Source organism: Cavia porcellus, unplaced genomic scaffold, assembly GCF_034190915.1.
Source record: "Cavia porcellus strain 051 isolate PalLab524CR breed Dunkin Hartley unplaced genomic scaffold, mCavPor4.1 scaffold_9, whole genome shotgun sequence".
Lineage (NCBI taxonomy): Eukaryota > Metazoa > Chordata > Mammalia > Rodentia > Caviidae > Cavia > Cavia porcellus.
The window spans coordinates 63,312,853-63,333,026 of record NW_026947492.1 but is presented as its reverse complement, the minus strand read 5'-3'; the positions used below and the strand labels follow the sequence as shown (position 1 = coordinate 63,333,026).

Below are 20,174 nucleotides of genomic sequence, written 5' to 3'. Positions count from 1 at the left end.
ACTATGTTTTTTTAAATTAAGTCTGTAAATCTAACTTGTTATGCTAGATGAGCTCACTTATCACCTGTACCTTTTTGACTTCTGCCAATATGTTTACTAAATTTACTGCATTCTTCGATTTTATCTGCTGAAACATTTTTCATACTTCATTCATTTAAATACTCCTTCCTAGTTTTTGCACTATTCTATCACCTTTATTTCTTTCTAACTTAGGAAACTTAACAGTTTTTTAATTATTTTTTAAAGAAAATCATGTTCTTGGAAATGAAGAATTAGTATCACTTGATAACTACAATGTGAGTTAGCTAAAAGAAAAAGTAGTAGTTTGTATACTACTAAATTCATTTGTACTATCTTGATACATGTACCACATTTTCAGAAACCTTTGCAAATTTAAGCTGTGTCTTTCTGTATTTTTCTTTTACTCTGTCAACCTGGTAATAGTGTGTCTTGCATCTCCTTTGGGAAATGAAGACATTAATGCACTTAACCTACCACTTTCTTTCTGTTTGTTTGTTTGTGGCAATACTGGGCATTGAACTCAGGACCTTCATATTGACCTACATCCCCAACTTATTTTCAGTTTTTGCGAAGTTGCCAGGTAGGACTCAAACTTGTGATCCTCTTTCCTCAGCCTCCCAAACTCCTGAGCTTAAAGGTGTGCCTCACTGCACCCACTTGCATCTTTATATTTTTACATTGATAAAGTTAATAAATTCTGTTCTATAACCATTATCTTCTGTTCTTTGAGTAATGAAGTTCAGATGAAGCCAGTATTTGCTTAATACTTAGAAAAATATCACTGCCCAGTATAGTGCACCTTTATCATACACATGACAGTTTTCTCCCCTGTATTAACTCACTTCATCTTAACTATTTCAGATTGCTACAAATGATAATCAGAATTCTTCATTTACCCCCAGTACTCATTTTTCTTATCCCTTTGTTCTCCTGCAGCAGTAGAAACTCTGGTTATTTTCTAAGCCTTCATCATTGCCCCCAGGGTATTTATTCCCTTTATATCTACTCAGAACTGTTGTGTCCAGAGTTTCCTCTCTATTTCCTGAATTTTCTGGACTGTAAGTGATATATATATGATTGGTAAACTTTGAATATTTAACAGGTCTGAAAATACCTTCATTCATTTCTTATAGTATCATGTTATAGAATTCTGATGTGGAATTTATTTATCCTTGGAACTTTTGATGATATTCCTTCATACAGTGACCATAACTGATGATCCAGTGCCTTTCCAATTCTTGTGTGACCTGTTTCTCATACCTTTGAAAAGATTTAGGATTATCTTTTTATACTGATATTTTGCTGCTTTGCTTGTGTGCACATGTGTGTGCGTGTGTATATTTAATCTTAATGCTTGTATCAGCTGTTACTACTTTCTAGAAAGGTTTTTTGGGGGGTATTTTGTAAATATTCTCAGATTTTTAATTTATAAGAATTCCTTTTTGTTTTATGAAAGTTCTGTTTGTTTAAGTGTTTTGTTCTTAGATACAATACTTCGTGAAAATGAATTTGTTAGTAATTGAAAGTTTTTAAAATTTTTCTGTTCCTTAAACCTTTGGGATTATTTTTGCATTGACCCTGATGTTTGATGTTTCTTTCTATTAAATGTTTCTTTCAGTTAAAAATGAAATTAAAAACAACAACAACAACAAACTTCCTGTCAATGTTGAGTTTGTGGGTAGAGATTATATACCAACATATTTCAGTTTAATCAAATAGTCTAGAAATTAGGTTTTATCTAAAAGTCCTTTAATGTTAGATGGCTAAATTGTTGGCTCTAGGATGATGCAGTTACCCTCAGTATTTGCTTCTCCTTTCTCTGCATTTACTTAGTTTCATAAAAGGAATACACATTGATATAGATGAATGGCATGGTTGGGTTTTTTCTGTTTTTTGTTTTTGTCTTGAGACAGGGTCTTGCTATGCATTCTAGGCTGGCCTTGAACTCACGTTGTAGCTCAGAGTGGCCTGAAACTCAAAACAATCCTGCCTCAGCCTCCAAGTGCTGGGATTACAGGCATGTATCACCATGCCTAGCAGCAGTGGTTAGTTTTATGGATAGACTTTGATTAATTCTTCCTTCCTCTTGCTAGTCTCACTTCACCAATTCTGTTTCTTGTTGTTTGTTTTATATTACTCACCTTTGAACCTAGAGCCTGAGCACTGAGCTACACAGTCCTCTACACACATATACACCTTTAAGGCTGGGCTCTAACTTATGATCCTGAGTTTCCCAAGTAGCTGGGATTATGAAACTGTGCCACTATAGTGAGAAAATATAGTAGTCTAAATCCGTAATCTTACGAGATTCTTCAGCGATGACATGCTCTGATTATATATAACCTTGAGTGCTGTCTTGGTTACTTTTTTCTTATTGCTGAGATGGAATACCCAACACCCGAAATGAAGGAAGGAAAAGTTTATTTAGCTCAGTTTATGGCGGTTTCAGTCCATAATCAGCTGGTTCCAGGGCAGGGTGGCATGACAGAGGAGCAATAATTCATGGAGGCAGCAGATAGCAAGAGCAAAAGAGAAAAGAGAGTAGGTCTCTTTTCCTCCCTTATATTGAATGCACGCTACCCACTCCAGGGCAGATGTAGCACTCACACCCCTAATCCCAGCATTGGACTTGGAATCAGTCACAAACTAGAGGCCCACCCCCATGACTGCATTACGCTTGAAGGGTTGGGGCATCTAGATATAAACCATAACAAGTATATTCTGAGCAATTGTTGTCTCTATCCTTTGTCACTCCTTTGTCCAGTGCTTTCCCCTAGAAATTTGAAATACTTTCTCTTTTCATTTGTTACCTTTCTCATTCTTTGTCATTTGAGTTTACGCAGATAAAACCGTACATTTTAATGAATTCTCTGTAGAGAGAGAAGGTAGATTAGAATCCTAATCAATCTCTGTATACTTTAAAACCCGCTTTATCATTAAAGACAACATTTTATTTCTTACTTTTGGTGGTTTCAATAAGAGTAGCATAGCTGTTGTAATCAGCCACTTATATTTGAATAACTTGTCAGCTGGATTTCAGTAATATTTTCTTGAAGAACTAACTTTAAATTTTATATGTGAATATTACTACCCATTTAAAAGTAATTGTATTTATTTTTATTTTCTTTTTTATATTTTTTGAGACAAGGTCTCACTATGTAATTCAGGATGGCTTTTTTGAATGCAGTATGTAGCCCACTGGCCTTGAACTCATGGTGATCCTCCTGCTTCAGTCACCTCAGTGCTGAGATTATAGGCGTGTGCCCACCATAGTCAGCTTGTATTGACTTTTAGAATGTAGATCTTTTATATTAATTGGAAAGTCCTTTAGAGCATGTGTGAATCCACTGTTACTGTCAACCAGTCTTTCCTTGTTTTTAAAAATCTCAGTTATGGGGGCTGGGGATTTAGCTCAGCGGCATAAGTGCCTGCCTTGGAAGCAGGCAGTCGTGAGTTCGATCCCCGGTACCGGTAAAAAGGAAAAAGACCAAAAAAAAAAAAAAAAAAATCTCAGTTATGGTTTCCTTTACAAAGTGATTCAGTCCATTGTTCAGATTGTTTGGAAATCTAACCTGCCATAAAATTCCCACCCAGTAATTCTGCTTTTACCTCCTAAAGCTAAGCCAAACTAGTGTGTGTGTGTGTGTGTGTGTGTGTGTGTGTGTGTACTCTTTGTCTTTATCAGATGATTGATTTCTGTACTGTACCTGATACCTTTAATCATATGTTCATGAGTTAGTTGTTTGGCACCTTTTAAAATTGTTACACTGGGTATAGTGGCACATAGCTGTAATCCCAGCATTTGGAAGGTTGAATCAAGAGATTGCCATGAGTTTGAGGCTCCTCTGAACTACATTGCAAAACCTTGTTTCAAAACACCAAAGACAGCAACAATACCTCCTCCAAACAAAAGAAAATTACTACCAGAACTGAATATACTACTGGTATTAGCTTACCTTATTGTGTGTGGGTTTGTTAAAGGAAGATTATTCCTTTGAGCAACCTCAGGTAGGATGGCTGGTGCTTGTTAAATGATCAGTTTTTGATGGGTCAGTTGTTTTTTTTTAATGGATAAACAACTGTCATGGAATAAGATCACTAGTAAAGATCAGAGTTCTGTAAAGTTTTTTCTTACTCACTTTGTAGTGTCCCCAGAATAATACTGTGCCGTGTTATTTCTAATCTCTAGTACTTTTTGTTTGTTGTTTTGTTTTGTTTTTCGGTATGGGGATTGAACTCATGACCTCACACTTAACAGGCAAGCTCTTGAGCCACTGAGCTCAATCCCAGGCCCTCTCTCTAATACTTTATTACTCTTATGCATTGTTTTGTTTTTTGATAGTAGAGATTGAACACAGGACATTTGCTCCAAGCTACATGTCCAGCCTTTTTTTACTTTGAGGCAGGATCTTAACCAAGTTCAAGATCTCATTAAGTTACCTAGGCTGGGCTCAAACTAGCAGTCTTTTGCCTCAGCCTTCCAAAGTGCTGCCATTGCAGGTGTGCACAGCCATTCCTGTCACAGTCCTGTACTTTTTACATACTTGTTATCTTAAATTGGGATAAGAATGTCTTGAATAAAGGTTTTACTGTATGTTGTTTGTTAAATTGACATTTCTGGATTACAAAATCCTGAACACTGTCTGTTTTTCTTTTTTTGAGACAAGATTTTTTTTTGTAGTTCGGGCTAGCGTCAAACTTACTATATGCCTTATCTAGGCTTGCTTTGAACTCATGGTTATCCTTGGCCTCAGTCTCCCTAGTGCTAGGATTATAATACTAGGGAAACTAAGTTGGGCTTTGTACTACTGTTTAAATAACAACATAGATCTTAAAAACTTTATTTTTAGATAGTGGGGCTGGGAATTGAATCTAGGGGCTTGCACATACTATAAGTGCTTTACCACTGAGCTTCATGCCCAGCCCTGTAATCGCATAGAGTCAGACATCATGGCACATTCCTGTACCCACACTTAAGAGACTGAGGCAGGAGGATTGCCAGTTAAGCAGAGTCAGGGAGGCTTAGCAAGACACTGTTTCAAAATAAAAAAAATAAGAATGGCTGGGCATATAGCTCAAGTGTAAGGGCCCTGGACTCAGTCTTTAGACATGCGTTTTTAAAACTGTGTGTGTGTGTGTGTGTGTGTTGTGTACATTGTTTTAATGTTTAATGAATATATCCAATCTTGAGAAAGCTAAGGGGGAATGCGCCTTTTTTTCATTAACTTAGTTACAGTTTTCTATTGGTTTTTTTTTTTTTGTGTGTGTGTGTGTGTGTGTGTGTGTGTGTGTGTGTGTGTGTGTGTTTCATTTTTATCGGTACCGGGGATCGAACTCACGACTGCCTGCTTGCAAGGCAGGTGCTTATGCTGCTGAGCTAAATCCCCAGCCTCAAGGCAAGCATCTATTCTGGGTTTTTTTTGTTGTTAGTATGCTTTTGTTGTCTCCCCCTCACCCTGTTGAGACAATTTTCAAAGTGTTGTTTGTCATACTCCTTCAACGTATATTATATACCATATGTTTGACGTTAGCCTATTTCTAAAAGTTTGTAAGAAGAAAATTAGTTTTTAATCTCTAAAATGAGTTGAAATAAATAAATACTTTGATAAATTTTGTTGTTGTTGTTGTTGTTTTTGTTTTTTGGTACTGGGGATCAAACTCCACGGCCTTGCGCTTGCTGTGTGAGCGCTTACACCGCTGAACTAAATCCCTACCAATAACTTAATGTAGGACACACACAAGTATCTAAACCTTGACTATTACAGATAATGTGCAGTGAACACATGGAAATATTTATTTTGTTCTCAGTTCAAGTTCCTGGGTTAAACGTCCATGTTTCAAATTGCAAGACAGAAATAGTAAAAGTAGTACTAGTTGTATGTACTATTATTGTTTCTTTGTTTTTTTATTTTTTGGTACTGGGAATTGAACTTATGACCTTGTGCTTGCCAGGTATGTGCTGTGCTGCTGAGCCATATGCCTGACCCTTATTGTTTCTTTTACAGTGATTAAATTAGTCCTTAATAAGAGGTTAGAGTATAACATTTTATACTATTGTCAGTAATAGTGAGGTATGTATAGAACAATTTGTTTGTTTCAATTTGCAAGTTCTGGATAATGAGTGATTGTGAACCGCTTGTAATTGATTTTTGTGTGTGTGTAGTGTCTATTGTGAAATGGCTTCTGTTCATTTCTTTGATTGATTAGTTTATCCAATTCATCATTGTGTTTTCAGTTTGTTCCATACCTTCCCCAGGAGTGCCTTCAAGTCTGAACATTGTGAAGACCTCGTCTCCCAAAAGAGTGTTAAGTTCTCTTCTGTAAATGTGTTGAATCTTTAATGACACCGTTTTTTCCTTTTCTTCTTTTGAAAAGCTTTGACTGATCCAAATGCTTCTGCTGCCCAGCAGGCTGTTCTCCAACAGCATCTCAATAGTCTGACATATTCGCCTTTTGGAGACTCTCCTCTCTTTCGGAACCCCATGTCAGACCCTAAGAAGAAAGAAGAGGTATTTTTTTTTTTTTTTTTTTTTGTCTTTGGTTTTCTTTTTTTTCTTTTTGTTTTTTAACCTTTCTTAGAAGAGACTGAGAAAAAGAGATCGTTTATCCATCAGTGTGTACCACAGTTGTAGACATTTCCAAGTAAAGTATATGTAGTGTTAGAGCATTGTGCTTTTATGTTTTAACATTCATCATTAAGCAGAGATGACAGGTTAGTAAATAAGCTGCCGTGTAGAGCCCCAGATTTAAACATTGTAGATCTGAAGTGACAGATTCCAGCACAAACTTTGTCTATGAGATTCCCCTAGCCTCTTCATCATAGGTCTCAATACTCTGGATGGCTTCTGGACCAGAATGAAGCTGGTATCTCAAAAGTCTCCAAGAAGAATCCCTCTGCAAACTCAGCCTGGGCCTCCAAAGTCGAGGCCCTTGGAGTGTACAAACTATGGGCATGCGTAGTGTGAGCTGCACGTCCCATGTAGTCAAGGACAGGTTTTCTGAAGAAGGGTCTTTGCCCTGTTCAGCAGTGGCAGCAAAGCAATGTCTAGAGCACCAGTGGTAGCCAGTGTGTGCCCAGGTCTGCCACATCCCCTGCTTTGAATTCTGACTGCTGGCTCCAGGTCACAGCTGTTTTCTCATGGGTAACACAGCAACATAGAACTTTGGCCCAGACCTACCCAGAAGCCCTCTGTGGGAGACCACTGGCACTGGTCCTACTTTTTTTTTTTTTTTTGGTCTTTTTTCCTTTTTATAGGTACCGGGAATTGAACTCATGACTGCCTGCCTTGCAAGGCAGGCGCTTATGCCACTGAGCTAAATCCCCAGCCTCTGGTCCTACTTCTTAAAGAACTGGTGGCTGGTCTCATTTTGCATTCCCCAAACACAGAGTGCTGGGATTGCTGTGTGTCCCCTCATATCAAAGTGGTAGAATCCAGGAGTATTATACAAATTATATATAGGTTTCAAGGGTATCTCAGTTCCAAAGTAAGCTCATTCTGGGTACAAAGAGAGAGTCTGCATTTCATTGCTGGCAGACCTGTGACCTTTCTACTGAGAGATAAGAAAAAGATAGTGACTAAATAAGAAAACAAGCATTGATAGCTTGAGGGAGTATAGTGCATCCCTCAAAAAATAATTTTCTCCTTTCTCTCTTTGACTGGGTCTCATTATATAGTAGCCCAGATTGACCTCAAACTCACAGCAATCGTCTTGCCTCAGCCTGCTGAGTGCTGAGCTGACAGGTGTGTGCCACCACAGCCAGCAACATATTTGTTTTAAAGGAGATAAGACTTCAAGAAACATAGCAGATTAATGCCAGCAATTAGGCTTGAACTCCATTCTCCTATTTTAGACTAGAGCCTACATTAAACCAGAACTTCCCTTGATGCTTTTCTTTTTCAGAGATTGAAACCAACAAATCCAGCAGCTCAGAAGGCTCTTACTACACCTACCCATTATAAATTGACACCCCGTCCTGCCACCAGAGTCCGGCCCAAGGCTTTACAAACAGCAGGCACAACCAAATCACATCTCTTTGATGGGCTCGATGATGATGAACCATCCCTAGCCAATGGAGCATTCATGCCCAAGTGAGTTTGTTTTTTATTAATCTAAATTCAGTATAAAATATTGATCAAATATGTAATTATTTAAATGTAGTACAAATGTAATACAGCTTTTTATTTTGACAACTGCAGACATCACTGAAGCAAAAAATACATTTATCACTCAAGGATAACCATAGTTAACAAAAATATTTGAATGTGCTTGTTTTATATACAAATGTTTTTGAGAAATACCATTTTTCTTGATAAATTCAAAATGGCAAGAGGGCAAAGGATTTAGCTCAGTATAGCACTTGCCTAACCAATACACAGGAAAATTTATAGAAGAATTGCTAAACACCAAAAATCACACTGTATGATTTGCTGGAATGTTGCTATATACATAGAAAAACAATCCTAAAGGAAATTATATATCAAACTGTTAAAAACTTAATGTTAGGACAAGAGAATGTTAGGGCATTACATTTGTTGATTACTTTTATAGCTGCATGGCTAGACAGATACATGGTTGCCTTTTTTTTTGGAGACATTCTTGCTTTACAGTTTAGGTGGTGCCTTGAATTCATTGTGTAACAGCACAGGCTGGCATCGCACCTATGACGATCCTCCTGCCTCAGCCTCCTTGAGTGCTGGGATTGCAGACATGTACAACTTTGCCTGGCTCACTTACATGCTTTATTTTTTAAAAAGCAGTACTTTTCTAATCAAAAGGAAAAAGTAGGTTTTTAAATTTGTTTTTGTTATAAGCTTTGAGAACAAGTGGGAATTCATTATGGGTGATAATGTTCAAGGGGTTCAGAGAAGGAAGAGATGGTCACGAGGATCTTTTATTTTTGTAAATATCCTTTGCTTTATTGTCCCAAACCACAGACTACAATATAGTCAAATACCTATCTTTAAAAAAACAAAGTTGAACAAGAGTGGCCCCCCCCTTTTTTTTAAGGAAATTAAACGAAACAAAACAGTGAAAACCATATAGAATTTCAAAAGCAGAACAGAAGGAAATCCCCAATAGTTGCTATAATGCATATCACTATTATTTAAACAGCTACTCAGGCTACTGGCCCTAGGCCTGCAACGCCAGTCACTTAATACAAGCATTAAGTTGGCTTTTGTACCTCAATTGCTATCCTCCCAGCTTGTGCTCTGGAGTGAGCCAGTTTCCTGCCCTGGGGTAGGGGCGTGTCTCAACCTGCAGGCTGGCTGGCTCATGGGGAAAGGCAGGCTGACTTCTTGTTCCTTTTCCTGGCCCATGGCTTCTGCAGCCTCAAAGATACTCTTTTGAAAGGCTCACGTTTGTAGGTGATATAACTAGATGCCTGAGGTTGGTTTTTTGTTTTGTTTTGTTTTGTTTTTTTTTTTTTTTTGGTCTTCATTTACAGGAAGAGCATTAAGAAGCTGGTTTTGAAGAACCTTAACAATAGCAATCTGTTTTCTCCTGTTAATCGTGATTCAGAAGATCTGGCGTCACCATCTGAATATCCAGAAAATGGAGAAAGGTAAACTTGTTTTGAGTTGTTTTGATTTCTCTTCATATTTTGCAGAGATCTTTAACTTAGATTTTGTTTTGTTTATTTGTTTTTTTGTACTAAAGATTAAATCCAGGGCCTCACATATGCTAGGTGAATACTTTACCACTCAGTTACTTTCCTCCCTTTTCAATTTTTTGAGATAATTTAACGTATTTCCCCAAGCCACGTTTGAACTTGTGAACCTCTTGTATTAACCTTCCAAGTAGCTGTCATTACAGATGTGTATTACCACACCTAGCCCTGAGTTTGCAATATTATAAAAATTTTGCAGATTAGTGAATGTTGTCTTACTTTTCTTTTGTTGTTGGAATAAAATACCTGACACCCAAAATTAAGAAATGGTTTATCTAGCTCATAGTTAATGGAGTCAGTCCATAATCAGCTGGCTCCCAAGCACAGTGGCATGGCAGAGGGGCAACAGTTCAAGGTGCCAGACAACAGCAAAAGTGAGGCAGAGCAAGCCTCTATTGCTCCCTTGAATTGTAAGCAGGCTGCCACTCCGTAGGGTGGTATAACACACATATCATCTCCCTGCCCTCCTCTTGCACAGGATGAAGATGTTTCCAGAGTAACACCCTGGTTCCCTGCTTCAGTCCCTTAGTTAAAACTTCTGAACTTCTCAAGTTGACCCAATATATCAATCACACCTAGAAAGTTGACTGCTTGGGGGCACATAGAAATCATATTTTTTATTTCTTGAGTGTATTACACTTGTAATTTATTAGAGTTCTGATTTGTTATTACACAATTATTTTGGGATATGTGTAATACTGTGTTGGACAGAGTTAGCATCTGTTTGAAACCCCTCATCTTCCTGAAATAAAAGAGTACTTTGTAATGATTAAGTGATAGTTAGCTCTGTTGTAACCACACAAAAAAATTAATATAGAGTATGTGTACAAAAGAGGAAGGGAAAGTATACCTGTAATTCTGTTATGGTTTATTAATATACATTCTATTTTGGAAATTTGTTTATGTAGCAGTACCTTTACTGATACATACTTTAGGAATTATGTATAAATGGTACAATGCCTTTCTATATTTGTATTGACTTTTATCTGCTTCGTCGTTTTTAATGTTGGAATAGCCATGGTGAATGTAAGATAATTTAACTAGTTGTAACATTAGTAGATATCTACATTACTTGGTATTCCTGTACTCAGTGCTTCAATAAAATAATTCTTACATATGCAAGTATATATATGTATTATATATCCTTTCCTAGCTGCATAAAATCCTAACTTGGTTTTTTTTTGATAAAATGTTTCTTAACACCTTGCTAATTATAATATTAAGTCTAAAATTTTTCAGTTTTTTCTTTTGCTACTAATCATTCTTTCCTATACAGTAGAGCATATCTCTGTTTTAAACAAAAGTTGGGGTGCTCATTACATTCATGGAAATAAAAAATTAAATGCATGAAATCTAAAACCAGATGTTCTGTGTTTGAAACTTCAACTCCAGGCAGGGTATATTGGCATTTGCCTGTAATCCCATCAGAAGGTTTAAGACAGAAGGACACATAGCAAGATCCTATCTGAAAATAAAAATTCTATAAAGGACTGGTGTGAAGGCCCTGGGTTCATTGCCCTGTACCTAAAAAATAAAACACACACAGATTTCAACTCTAGTATTTAATACTTTGTGATGTTCGATGTGTTGTTTTTCTGTTTCTCCATTTAATAAAAACAATAATTATAATTTTGTTTCACAATAACTCAGTATTTTTTTCTTTAGATTTTATTGTTACATTTTAGATATACGTAATGATCACAGTCATCATAGATAGTTTGTACATGCACATGATATAACTTGATTCTTCCCCCCTACTTCTCCTACCCTCCTTTCAGTTCCTTAAATTAATTTTTAATACATGAAATTACCAAGTACTGTGGCAGATAGTAAAGTCTCAGAAAATATTAGCCATTATCATTATTACCATTATAAGAAGCTAAGGTATTAATTCTTTTTTCTCTTTTCAGATTTAGTTTCCTGAGCAAACCTGTGGATGAGAACCATCAGCAGGATGGAGATGATGATTCTCTTGTGTCACATTTTTATAATAACCCTATTGCTAAACCCATTCCTCAAACTCCAGAGAATGCTGGAAATAAACCAAATAACAGCAACAGTGTGGATGATACCATTGTTGCTTTAAATATGCGTGTTGCTTTGCGAAATGGGCTGGAAGGAAGCAGTGAAGAAACCTCTTTTCATGATGAGTCACTGCAGGATGACAGAGAAGAAATAGAAAATCATGTTTACCCTTCGCATCCAGCAGGTCAGAGTCACAGACTTTTATCATTTTGAAATAAGTACATAATTACTTAAAATTGATGTCTTGGGGCTGGGGATTTAGCTCAGCGGCCTAAGTGCCTGCCTTGCAAGCGCGTGGTCATGAGTTCAATCCCTGGTATCAGTTTAAAAAATAAATAAATAAATAAAATTGATGTCTTTATGTTAGTTTGAAGAGCCCAACTTTTATAGCCAAAAGGACTACACTGATACTTTCCTTCCTTAACTTTATTTATTTATTTCTTTATTTATTTTTTTGTCTTTTTCGTTTTTATCGGTACCGGTCCTTAACTTTATAAACTCTGATTTTTTTTTTAGATGTTGATATCTTTAATCTTTCTCTTTTTTTAAATTCAGATATATATTCCCTGCCCCCCCACCAACCGGTACCGGGGATCATGACTGCCTGCTTACAAGGCAGGTGCTTATGCCACTGAGCTCAATCCCCAGCCCCTAAACTCAGATATTTTAAAAATGAGAATAATTATTTATTTAGATTGGAGATACACACGCACACACCCCCCATAAGGCCTATACATATACCTTAATAGGTGTTCAGCTGATAACTGTTGATAAGATTTTTATCACCTGAATTCTGTTTATCCTTCACCAAAGATTACAAAACCACAAAATATAGGTGTCTTGGTTTTTTTTCAGCAGTCCCTCTCCTCATTATTGCCTTTGTGTATATGTGTATGCTGACATATCTCAATTCAGTTTGGGATATCATTATTTTTTCTCCTGTTTAAATAAACTGAGTTAAAATTTGCATATAATGAAAAAATTTACCAACCATAAGAATTTATTTCATTTTGATAAGCCAAACAAGATTGAGTATGCTTTTTTTTTTTTTTTGTCTTTGTTTTTATCGGTACCAGGGATCGAACTCACGACTGCCTGCTTGCAAGGCAGGCGTTTATGCCGCTGAGCTAAATCCCCAGCCCCATTGAGTATGCTTTTTACCCTTGAAAGTTTCTTTGTGTTCTCATTCCCAAAATTCAACCACAGTTCTGATTTCAGTCACATAGGTCACTTCTGCCTGTTCTTGCATTTTATATAAATGGAATCATACTGTTTACTTTTGATTTAATATAATTTCAGATTTCATCCATGGTATGTATATCAACAGTTAATATCATTACATAGTATTCCATTATGTGAATGTTCATTTTTTGTTTCCATTCTCCAATAATGAACATTTGGATTGATTTTATAATCATTGTTGAAGCGTCTATGAAAACTTTTTATATCTACTTATCTTATTGCCTTCATAAACAGCATATCTTCTGTTGCTCAGTGCCTGCAGGAGATAACTTGTGTACTTTCACATTAAAAATTCTGAATATGAGGGCTGGTGATTTAGCTCAGTGGCATAAGCGCCTGCCTGGCAAGCACAAGATCATGAGTTTGATCCCTGGTACCAAAAAAAAAATTGTGAATATAGCCAAGCTTGGTGGTACAAACCAGTAATCCCAACTGAGGCAAGAGGCTTTGAGGCCAGCCTGGGTTACATAGTGAAAAAATTTAGGCCAGCCTGAACTACAATGAGACCTTGCCTCCCCAAGAAGAAAAATTCTTGAATATATTTGCATATGTTTGTCTTCATAGGCTTATGTTGATAATTGTATCTTTAATTCAAATAAGCAATACATGATCTCCCCTCCCCTGTTTTCTTTCTGATTTTGTATTCCTATGTATTTGTATATAAAAGAAATATTTAAGATAGTTATACTACTGCTTTCTCTGAGTTCACTGAAGAGAAAGATGTGCTGTTATTGTTTGGACAATTGAATGCAGATGTATTATGCTCTGGGTGAATGATTTGGGGATGACAGTGCACAAAGTATGTACGATTGTTGTTCGCTGATGTGTTTTGAAATTTTTTGTTTTTGTTGTCTACTTTTGTTTCTCTTTTTATCCTTGAAATAAAATGGATTTTAAAAAGAAAATCTTGCTAGTAAGAAGCAAGTATAAAAGTAGGGACCGTTGCAGGTTTTGGAGTTTGATGTCAGTCTTTTAAATTTGAGAGGTGTTTGTTTGTTTGTTTTGGTACTGGGGATCAAACTCTAGACTTCGCGCTTGCCTGGCCGGTGCTTATTCCGCTGAGCTAAATCCCTGGCCCCTGGTGTCAATCTTTTAATATTTTTCTCTTAGGAATTTAGCCTGATATCTTGCTACAGTGACAGGGACTTGTAAAAATAACATACCATTGGCTCACTACTTTCATTTTAGTTCTTCAGGCTTTTAAAAAAATCTTGTTATCATATCTGGTCCTTATGTTGAGGGTGTTATGAAACCTTTTTTCTCTCCCTCTCTTTTTGTTTTCTCTCTTTTTTTTTTTTTTTTTGTTTCTTCTTTTGTGATTTTTTTTTTTCTTTTGGAGACAGGGTCTTATTCTGTAGTTGAGGCTGGCCTAAACTGTTTCACTATGTAGCCCAGCTTGGTCTCAAACTCTCAGTGATCCTCCTGCCTCACCCTCCCAAGTGCTGGAATTATAGCCATGTACCACCACTCATGGTACCCTTTGTACAGTTTTCCTTGGACCATGAATTTATTCATGTAAGGTTTTTTTTTTAATTCATTTTTTCGTGTCGGATTTTTTCAAATCATCCTGATGTTAACTCTGGAAATGTAAAGATCTCATTGTATTATAAATAGACCCTATGCTATGCTATGCTATTATGTATGTTCTGTTCCTTAAATTTACTTGACCATGAATACCTGTTGTGCAAATATATGTTTCCTTGTAATTGTATTTGATAAAAACTAATTTTTAAAAATTCTTTTACTGTGTATTATTTTCTCTTTATGTGATAATTTAGTTACTGAATATCCCAGGTAATTTTTTAAAATTTAAATGGAGAAAAATTTAAATTAAATTGAAATAGGTATTGCTGAGATTTCCTCTGCCCAGAGATAATCACACATTATTACTTTTTTTTTTTTTTTTTTTGGCCTTTTTCCTTTTCATCGGTACCAGGGATCGAACTCACGACTGCCTGCTTGGAAGGCAGGCGCTTACGCCGCTAAGCTAAATCCCCAGCCCCTCACACACATTACTACTTAATTTTAATTTAATTTTTTTGGTAATAGGCATTGTTCTCACTAAGGTTGGTTACTACACTATTCCATCTATGGATGATCTTGGGAAAATTACCAATGAGAAAGGAGAGTGCATTGTTTCTGACTTCACCATTGGTCGTAAAGGTGGGTAAAGCTTCGGAATTGGTGTATAAGCTGGGGATTTGCACCTTGTTTTTGTAATGAGGGAAGCTTTTTTTTTTAAATAAGATTTTATATTAGTTCATTTTAAATATACGTAATGATCACATTCATCATAAGAGAATTTATACCTGTGCATACTACAACTTGTTTTCTTTAGTGTTCTTTAGTATTCTCCTGCCCTTCCTTCAACCACTTTTCTTCTCCTCAATTCATGTTTGTTTCTTTACCCCCCCCCCCCTTTTTTTAAACGTTTTTCTTAATGAGGGATGCTCTTGCTCTGTCTCCCCCTCCCCTTTGGCATGAATAGTAGAACCTTTGACAAATTAAAAAAAAAAACAAAAAAAAATAGACTAGAACTATGTAACATTCTTTGGGCTAATAACAGATTCATTGCAGTTTTCTAAAGTTAAAGTACTGGAAATATCGAAAAATACTAAGTGAGCCAGGACTGCTGGCACCTGACTGTCATCCTAGTCACTCAAAAGATTAAAGCAGGAGTATCACCAGGTTTGAGTCCTTCCTGCTCAACTGTCTTAAAATAAAATAATAAATAGAATGAAGATGTGACTTAGTGCTTAGTGGGTATGAGGCCCTAGGATCAATCCTTAGTATCACCAAAAAAAAGCAAATACTAAATTAATACAAAATTTGAATAATTATATTTTATAGCATTATGTTATTACATATAACATGATTTTTTTTGGATTGGATGTCTTGGCATACTGTATTTAAAAAGAGCCCCAGCATTTTAACTTCTTTGGCAGGTGAAGTACTAAGAGTTGTTTATATGACAGCATTACGTATACTTTGGAAGAGATTTAAGAAGGCTTTTGAGGGATAGCAAAAGTGTTAATAAAAGTGCAGATAAGAATGTAATGTCAGCTCTTCTGTCCAATACATAGTATATTATGGAGAGAAAATATAGCCCACTCCAAGAACTGCTGTATAATTTAAAATACTGATTGTTTAAAGCTGCTCACTTACTGTTTTATCAGTTTAGGTATAAAGTAGATATTTGCTTCCTTATGCAGGGTGAATTTTTTCTACTTACAGGTTATGGCTCAATCTATTTTGAAGGAGAGGTGAATTTGACAAATCTCAATTTGGATGACATTGTACATATCCGAAGGAAAGAAGTTATTGTTTACTTAGATGATGACCAAAAGCCACCTGTGGGTGAAGGTCTAAATAGGTAAGAATTTATATTTGGAAATAATCAGTTAAATCCCAGATTATTTTGTTTTTCTCTTATTCCAGTAAACATGAATGAGTGCTGCAAATATAGTTTTGAGATAGAATGTTTGCCCAGCAGGGATCAAGCCATGGGTTCAATCCCCAGCACCATAAAAAAAAATTAAAACATGAATGCGATCCTGCATGTATTTGCTTTTGCAGCTTTTTTCCTGATTCACTTGTTTTTCTACTTTATTTAAAAGTATGAAATTCTACAGTGTGACTTTAAGAATCACTTTTCTCTACTAATAGCATGTCCAATTGCTAGTTCAAAAAATTTTAATACCTTTTTTGTTTCTGCTGTGGTCATACTTAATTCTATTTTAGTGTGGAATTCTAGCTTCTGTTATTCCGCTTGGCAGGTGAAAGGGCCATAGTTAAAATCATTTATCTTTGTAACCGATCAGTCCTTGAGTTAAAGAAGCAGAAAATTTGAGTAAATCTATATAACAGGTACAGGTTGAGTCAGTTATCGAAAATGTCCAAACAAAAAGCTGAGGCCCAGATAGCTTCTCTTGATTATTTTTCCAAATATAATAAAGAAGAAATACCATGAATTCTACTTCTCCAATTCTTTCAAAAAAAAATTGAAGAGGAAGAAACTCTTTCAAATTCATCCTTGTTCAAGGTGATTCTTAATGTTAGGTGATTATAAAGGCAGCAAAGACACTATAAGACAACTAGGTTTAATAGCACATGGCTTTAATCCCAGCACTACATGAAGATCACAAGTTCAAACCTAGCCCAGATACTTGAGCATCTTGTCAAAACTCTGTCCAAAAAATTAAAAAAGGCAAGCGATTTTGCTCATTGCAAGACCTACAGTAAGACTTGGTTGTGACCACATGACATTTACAGCTTAGGTGTTATCAAAATTAGAAATAATTCTAATTCTAATAATTCTGGAAATAATTGATGTACTGTGGTAGTTTAAAATAAAAGCAATCTCTCTAAGATGATAATGTGTAATCTATTAACTGGTGATTTCTTACTGTTTTTTTTTTTTTTTTTTTTTTTTTTTGTAGTTCTGTATTACTTGTACCCTTACACCGCTTTGTTTTGTTTTGTTTTTTCTCTTTTTCCTTTTAAATAAAATTAAAAAAATAAAATAAAAGCAATCTCTAAACCATATACTGAGTAAGTTTTAAGAGTGATTCCTTGTGCATAACTGCCTCCTCCTGTGGGAGGCAAGAGCAAGTTTATGAAATGCCTGCATAATTCCAACGTAACATACTTAAATTTATTTCATACGTGGAAGTTGCCTTTTGGTATTGAATATGAAGCATGTGTTTTGGTTACGTTACAGAAAGGCTGAAGTTACATTGGATGGAGTGTGGCCAACAGATAAAACATCTCGTTGTTTAATAAAGAGCCCAGATCGACTTGCTGATATCAACTATGAGGGGAGATTGGAAGCAGTTTCAAGGAAACAGGGAGCTCAGTTCAAAGAGTACCGGCCTGAAACAGGCTCTTGGGTATTTAAGGTATAGTCACTTTACTTAAGTCTGAATTGTTACAATTGTAATTGGAGTTTAAAAATGTTTGTGTCCAAAAAAAAGTTTGTGGTGGAAGAGATTGTGTTAAATTCTCTTTGTTTTTGCAAATTAGGAAATAGATGTAGAGCTATGTTATGATTTGCTCTAAATTACACACCTTACTAAAAGTCAACAATAATAAACTGTTACAAATTTTATAGGTATATGATCCAATTCCTGTACCCCATTCTGTGAACTTTAAATACATTTCTGGGTTGTGCTGTATCACCATTAGTAGCTTCATTAATTCATCAGGTAGAATTATTTCTTGGTAACTCAAATCTTCCTGAATAATTGTCATTTACTTTTAACTAGTTGAAGAGGCTTTGTGTAAGTAGAGAGCAAGCAGTCAGAATATGTCTTGAGTTTGTTTTTCCTATATTGTTTGCATTTACAAACAAATAATAATATATGTTTATTTAATATGACTATTGAAAGGAGTGATAGTATGTACCAAACATCTTTTAAATCTTAGGGAAAAAATATAATAGGCAACCTTTCAGTTTCTTAAAGTACTTTGATAGCTCTCCTTTTTTAGGTATTGCTACAAATTGCAAGGGCATATATTGTGGAAACTTGAATAGAGCACTGTTAAAATTTGAGGATTCTTTTCTTCCTTAGGTCTCCCATTTTTCTAAATATGGCCTTCAGGATTCTGATGAAGAGGAGGAACAACGTCCATCCAAAACTAGTACAAAGAAGTTGAAGACTGGGACTGCCCCTTTGTCTCCTCCAGGCCAGGCTGCCCCTTTACAGATGGCTCTTAATGGCAAACCTGCACTTCCACCTCAGGTAGAGAAAGGACAGTGAATTTGAATGGAATCCATGATACAGAAGTTGAAAGCAAGTCATTCAGCTGTTACAAAGCTGTTTTATGACTCTGGAACTGTGAAGAGTACAAACATATTGGCAATTTTGTTGAGAGGAGTACAAGAGAGGGCACGAGGTGGTACAGGCATCTGTGTTTTACAAAAGAGATTTAAAGAATTCTCTTGCTTCTGGATCATTCTACAGATTATCATTCTCAAACACCTCCCTTTCTTGTTTGGATTTGTGATTCTTTACTCAGTGATTAATTCAAGATAGCATTTTGCTTTTGTGGATTGATGCAAAGTAAATCCTACTTTCATTCACTACCTGATGTGCAGTTTAATCTTGTTCTTTACCTCCATGGTTTTTTAGCTTTCTTCAAGGGTTTTTAACTCCATTTTTCTCATGTTGTTTGCTTATACTTCAGGTAACCTCTTGATATTTGTATTTTAATGATCTTTATAAAAATAGATAATTTTAGAAAGCAAATGAAATACTTAGCTTGAAGAGAATAGGGGCTGTATTGTCTATTGCTATTGTTTGTATCTTTTTCAGTGTTGTTAAACCAATATAATAAGCCTTTTGTCTTTACAGAAAAGGTTTGTAATTTGAGTATCAGGTAGTTTCTTTGAATGCCAACTCATGAAGAGTCTTTCTTTAATCTGGATGTTGTTTATATTCAATCAAGTTAAAAAATTTTTCATGCCGTCACACTCAAAGAAGAGTTCTTAATATTGGACTTCTTTGTAAAGCATCTTCTACCTCTTAGCTACTAAAAGCTGGACCTTTGGAGTTTTCCATGCTACAATTTTATGGCTGCCAAAACATGCAACTTTTATTATGATTTATTAAATAATTCCTTTGAGGCATTTTCTGGAGAATATTGTGTGTATATGTTCATATTTGCACAAACCGGGTAAAGGAGAAGACAGAAGTGGAACTTTTTCTCTTTGTAGTATTTAGAATATCCTAAGAAATCTTGGCTTAAGAAATGCTGTAAATGAGCTTGATTTTTCCGTTATGCATGTTCACTTTGTCTGAATCCTGTATGCTTAATCCTCTTACTGTTTTTTGATCTTACATTATATATATTTTTAGAGAAGCAGCCTTGTTGTGCCACTATATGTAGGTCCCTAAAGATAAGAGCTAGTAAAGAAAAGCTTCATCCATGGACAGACAGGACAAATTTATGTAACACTGCCAGTTAGTAGTTTTTGGGTGCCTTAATTATTAGAATACATGTAGTCCCACCACTAGGGAAGCTGAGGCAGAAGGATCCTTGTGAGTTCAAGACCAGCCTAGGATATAAAGTGAATTCAAGGCCAGCCTCAAAAAGACCCCCACCCCCAAATTATCAGAGTACAATTTAGGAAATAACTAAGAGCTCCTATAGTAACACTGTAATAAACAAAAACTTTTCAAATTTTTGACCACCAAAATATTCCAGAACAGAGTTC

General features: G+C 35.8%; 1 protein-coding gene across 9 annotated transcripts in view; it reads left to right on the top strand.

The window, feature by feature from the left end:
* The window catches only part of Nup98 (nucleoporin 98 and 96 precursor), a 110,487-nt gene that overhangs the window by 52,416 nt on the left and 37,897 nt on the right, over window positions 1-20,174 (top strand). For all 9 annotated transcript variants that reach the window (XR_010049855.1, XM_063256594.1, XM_063256596.1 and 6 more), the window contains 8 exons: window positions 6,397-6,530; window positions 7,924-8,111; window positions 9,470-9,586; window positions 11,602-11,900; window positions 15,008-15,121; window positions 16,193-16,331; window positions 17,679-17,856; window positions 18,529-18,699. Coding sequence is in view for 8 of the 9 variants with exons in the window: in XM_063256594.1 (XP_063112664.1) it covers window positions 6,397-6,530; window positions 7,924-8,111; window positions 9,470-9,586; window positions 11,602-11,900; window positions 15,008-15,121; window positions 16,193-16,331; window positions 17,679-17,856; window positions 18,529-18,699 (1,340 nt within the window). In the remaining variant the exon portion in view is untranslated. The remainder of the gene's footprint in view (window positions 1-6,396; window positions 6,531-7,923; window positions 8,112-9,469; window positions 9,587-11,601; window positions 11,901-15,007; window positions 15,122-16,192; window positions 16,332-17,678; window positions 17,857-18,528; window positions 18,700-20,174) is intronic.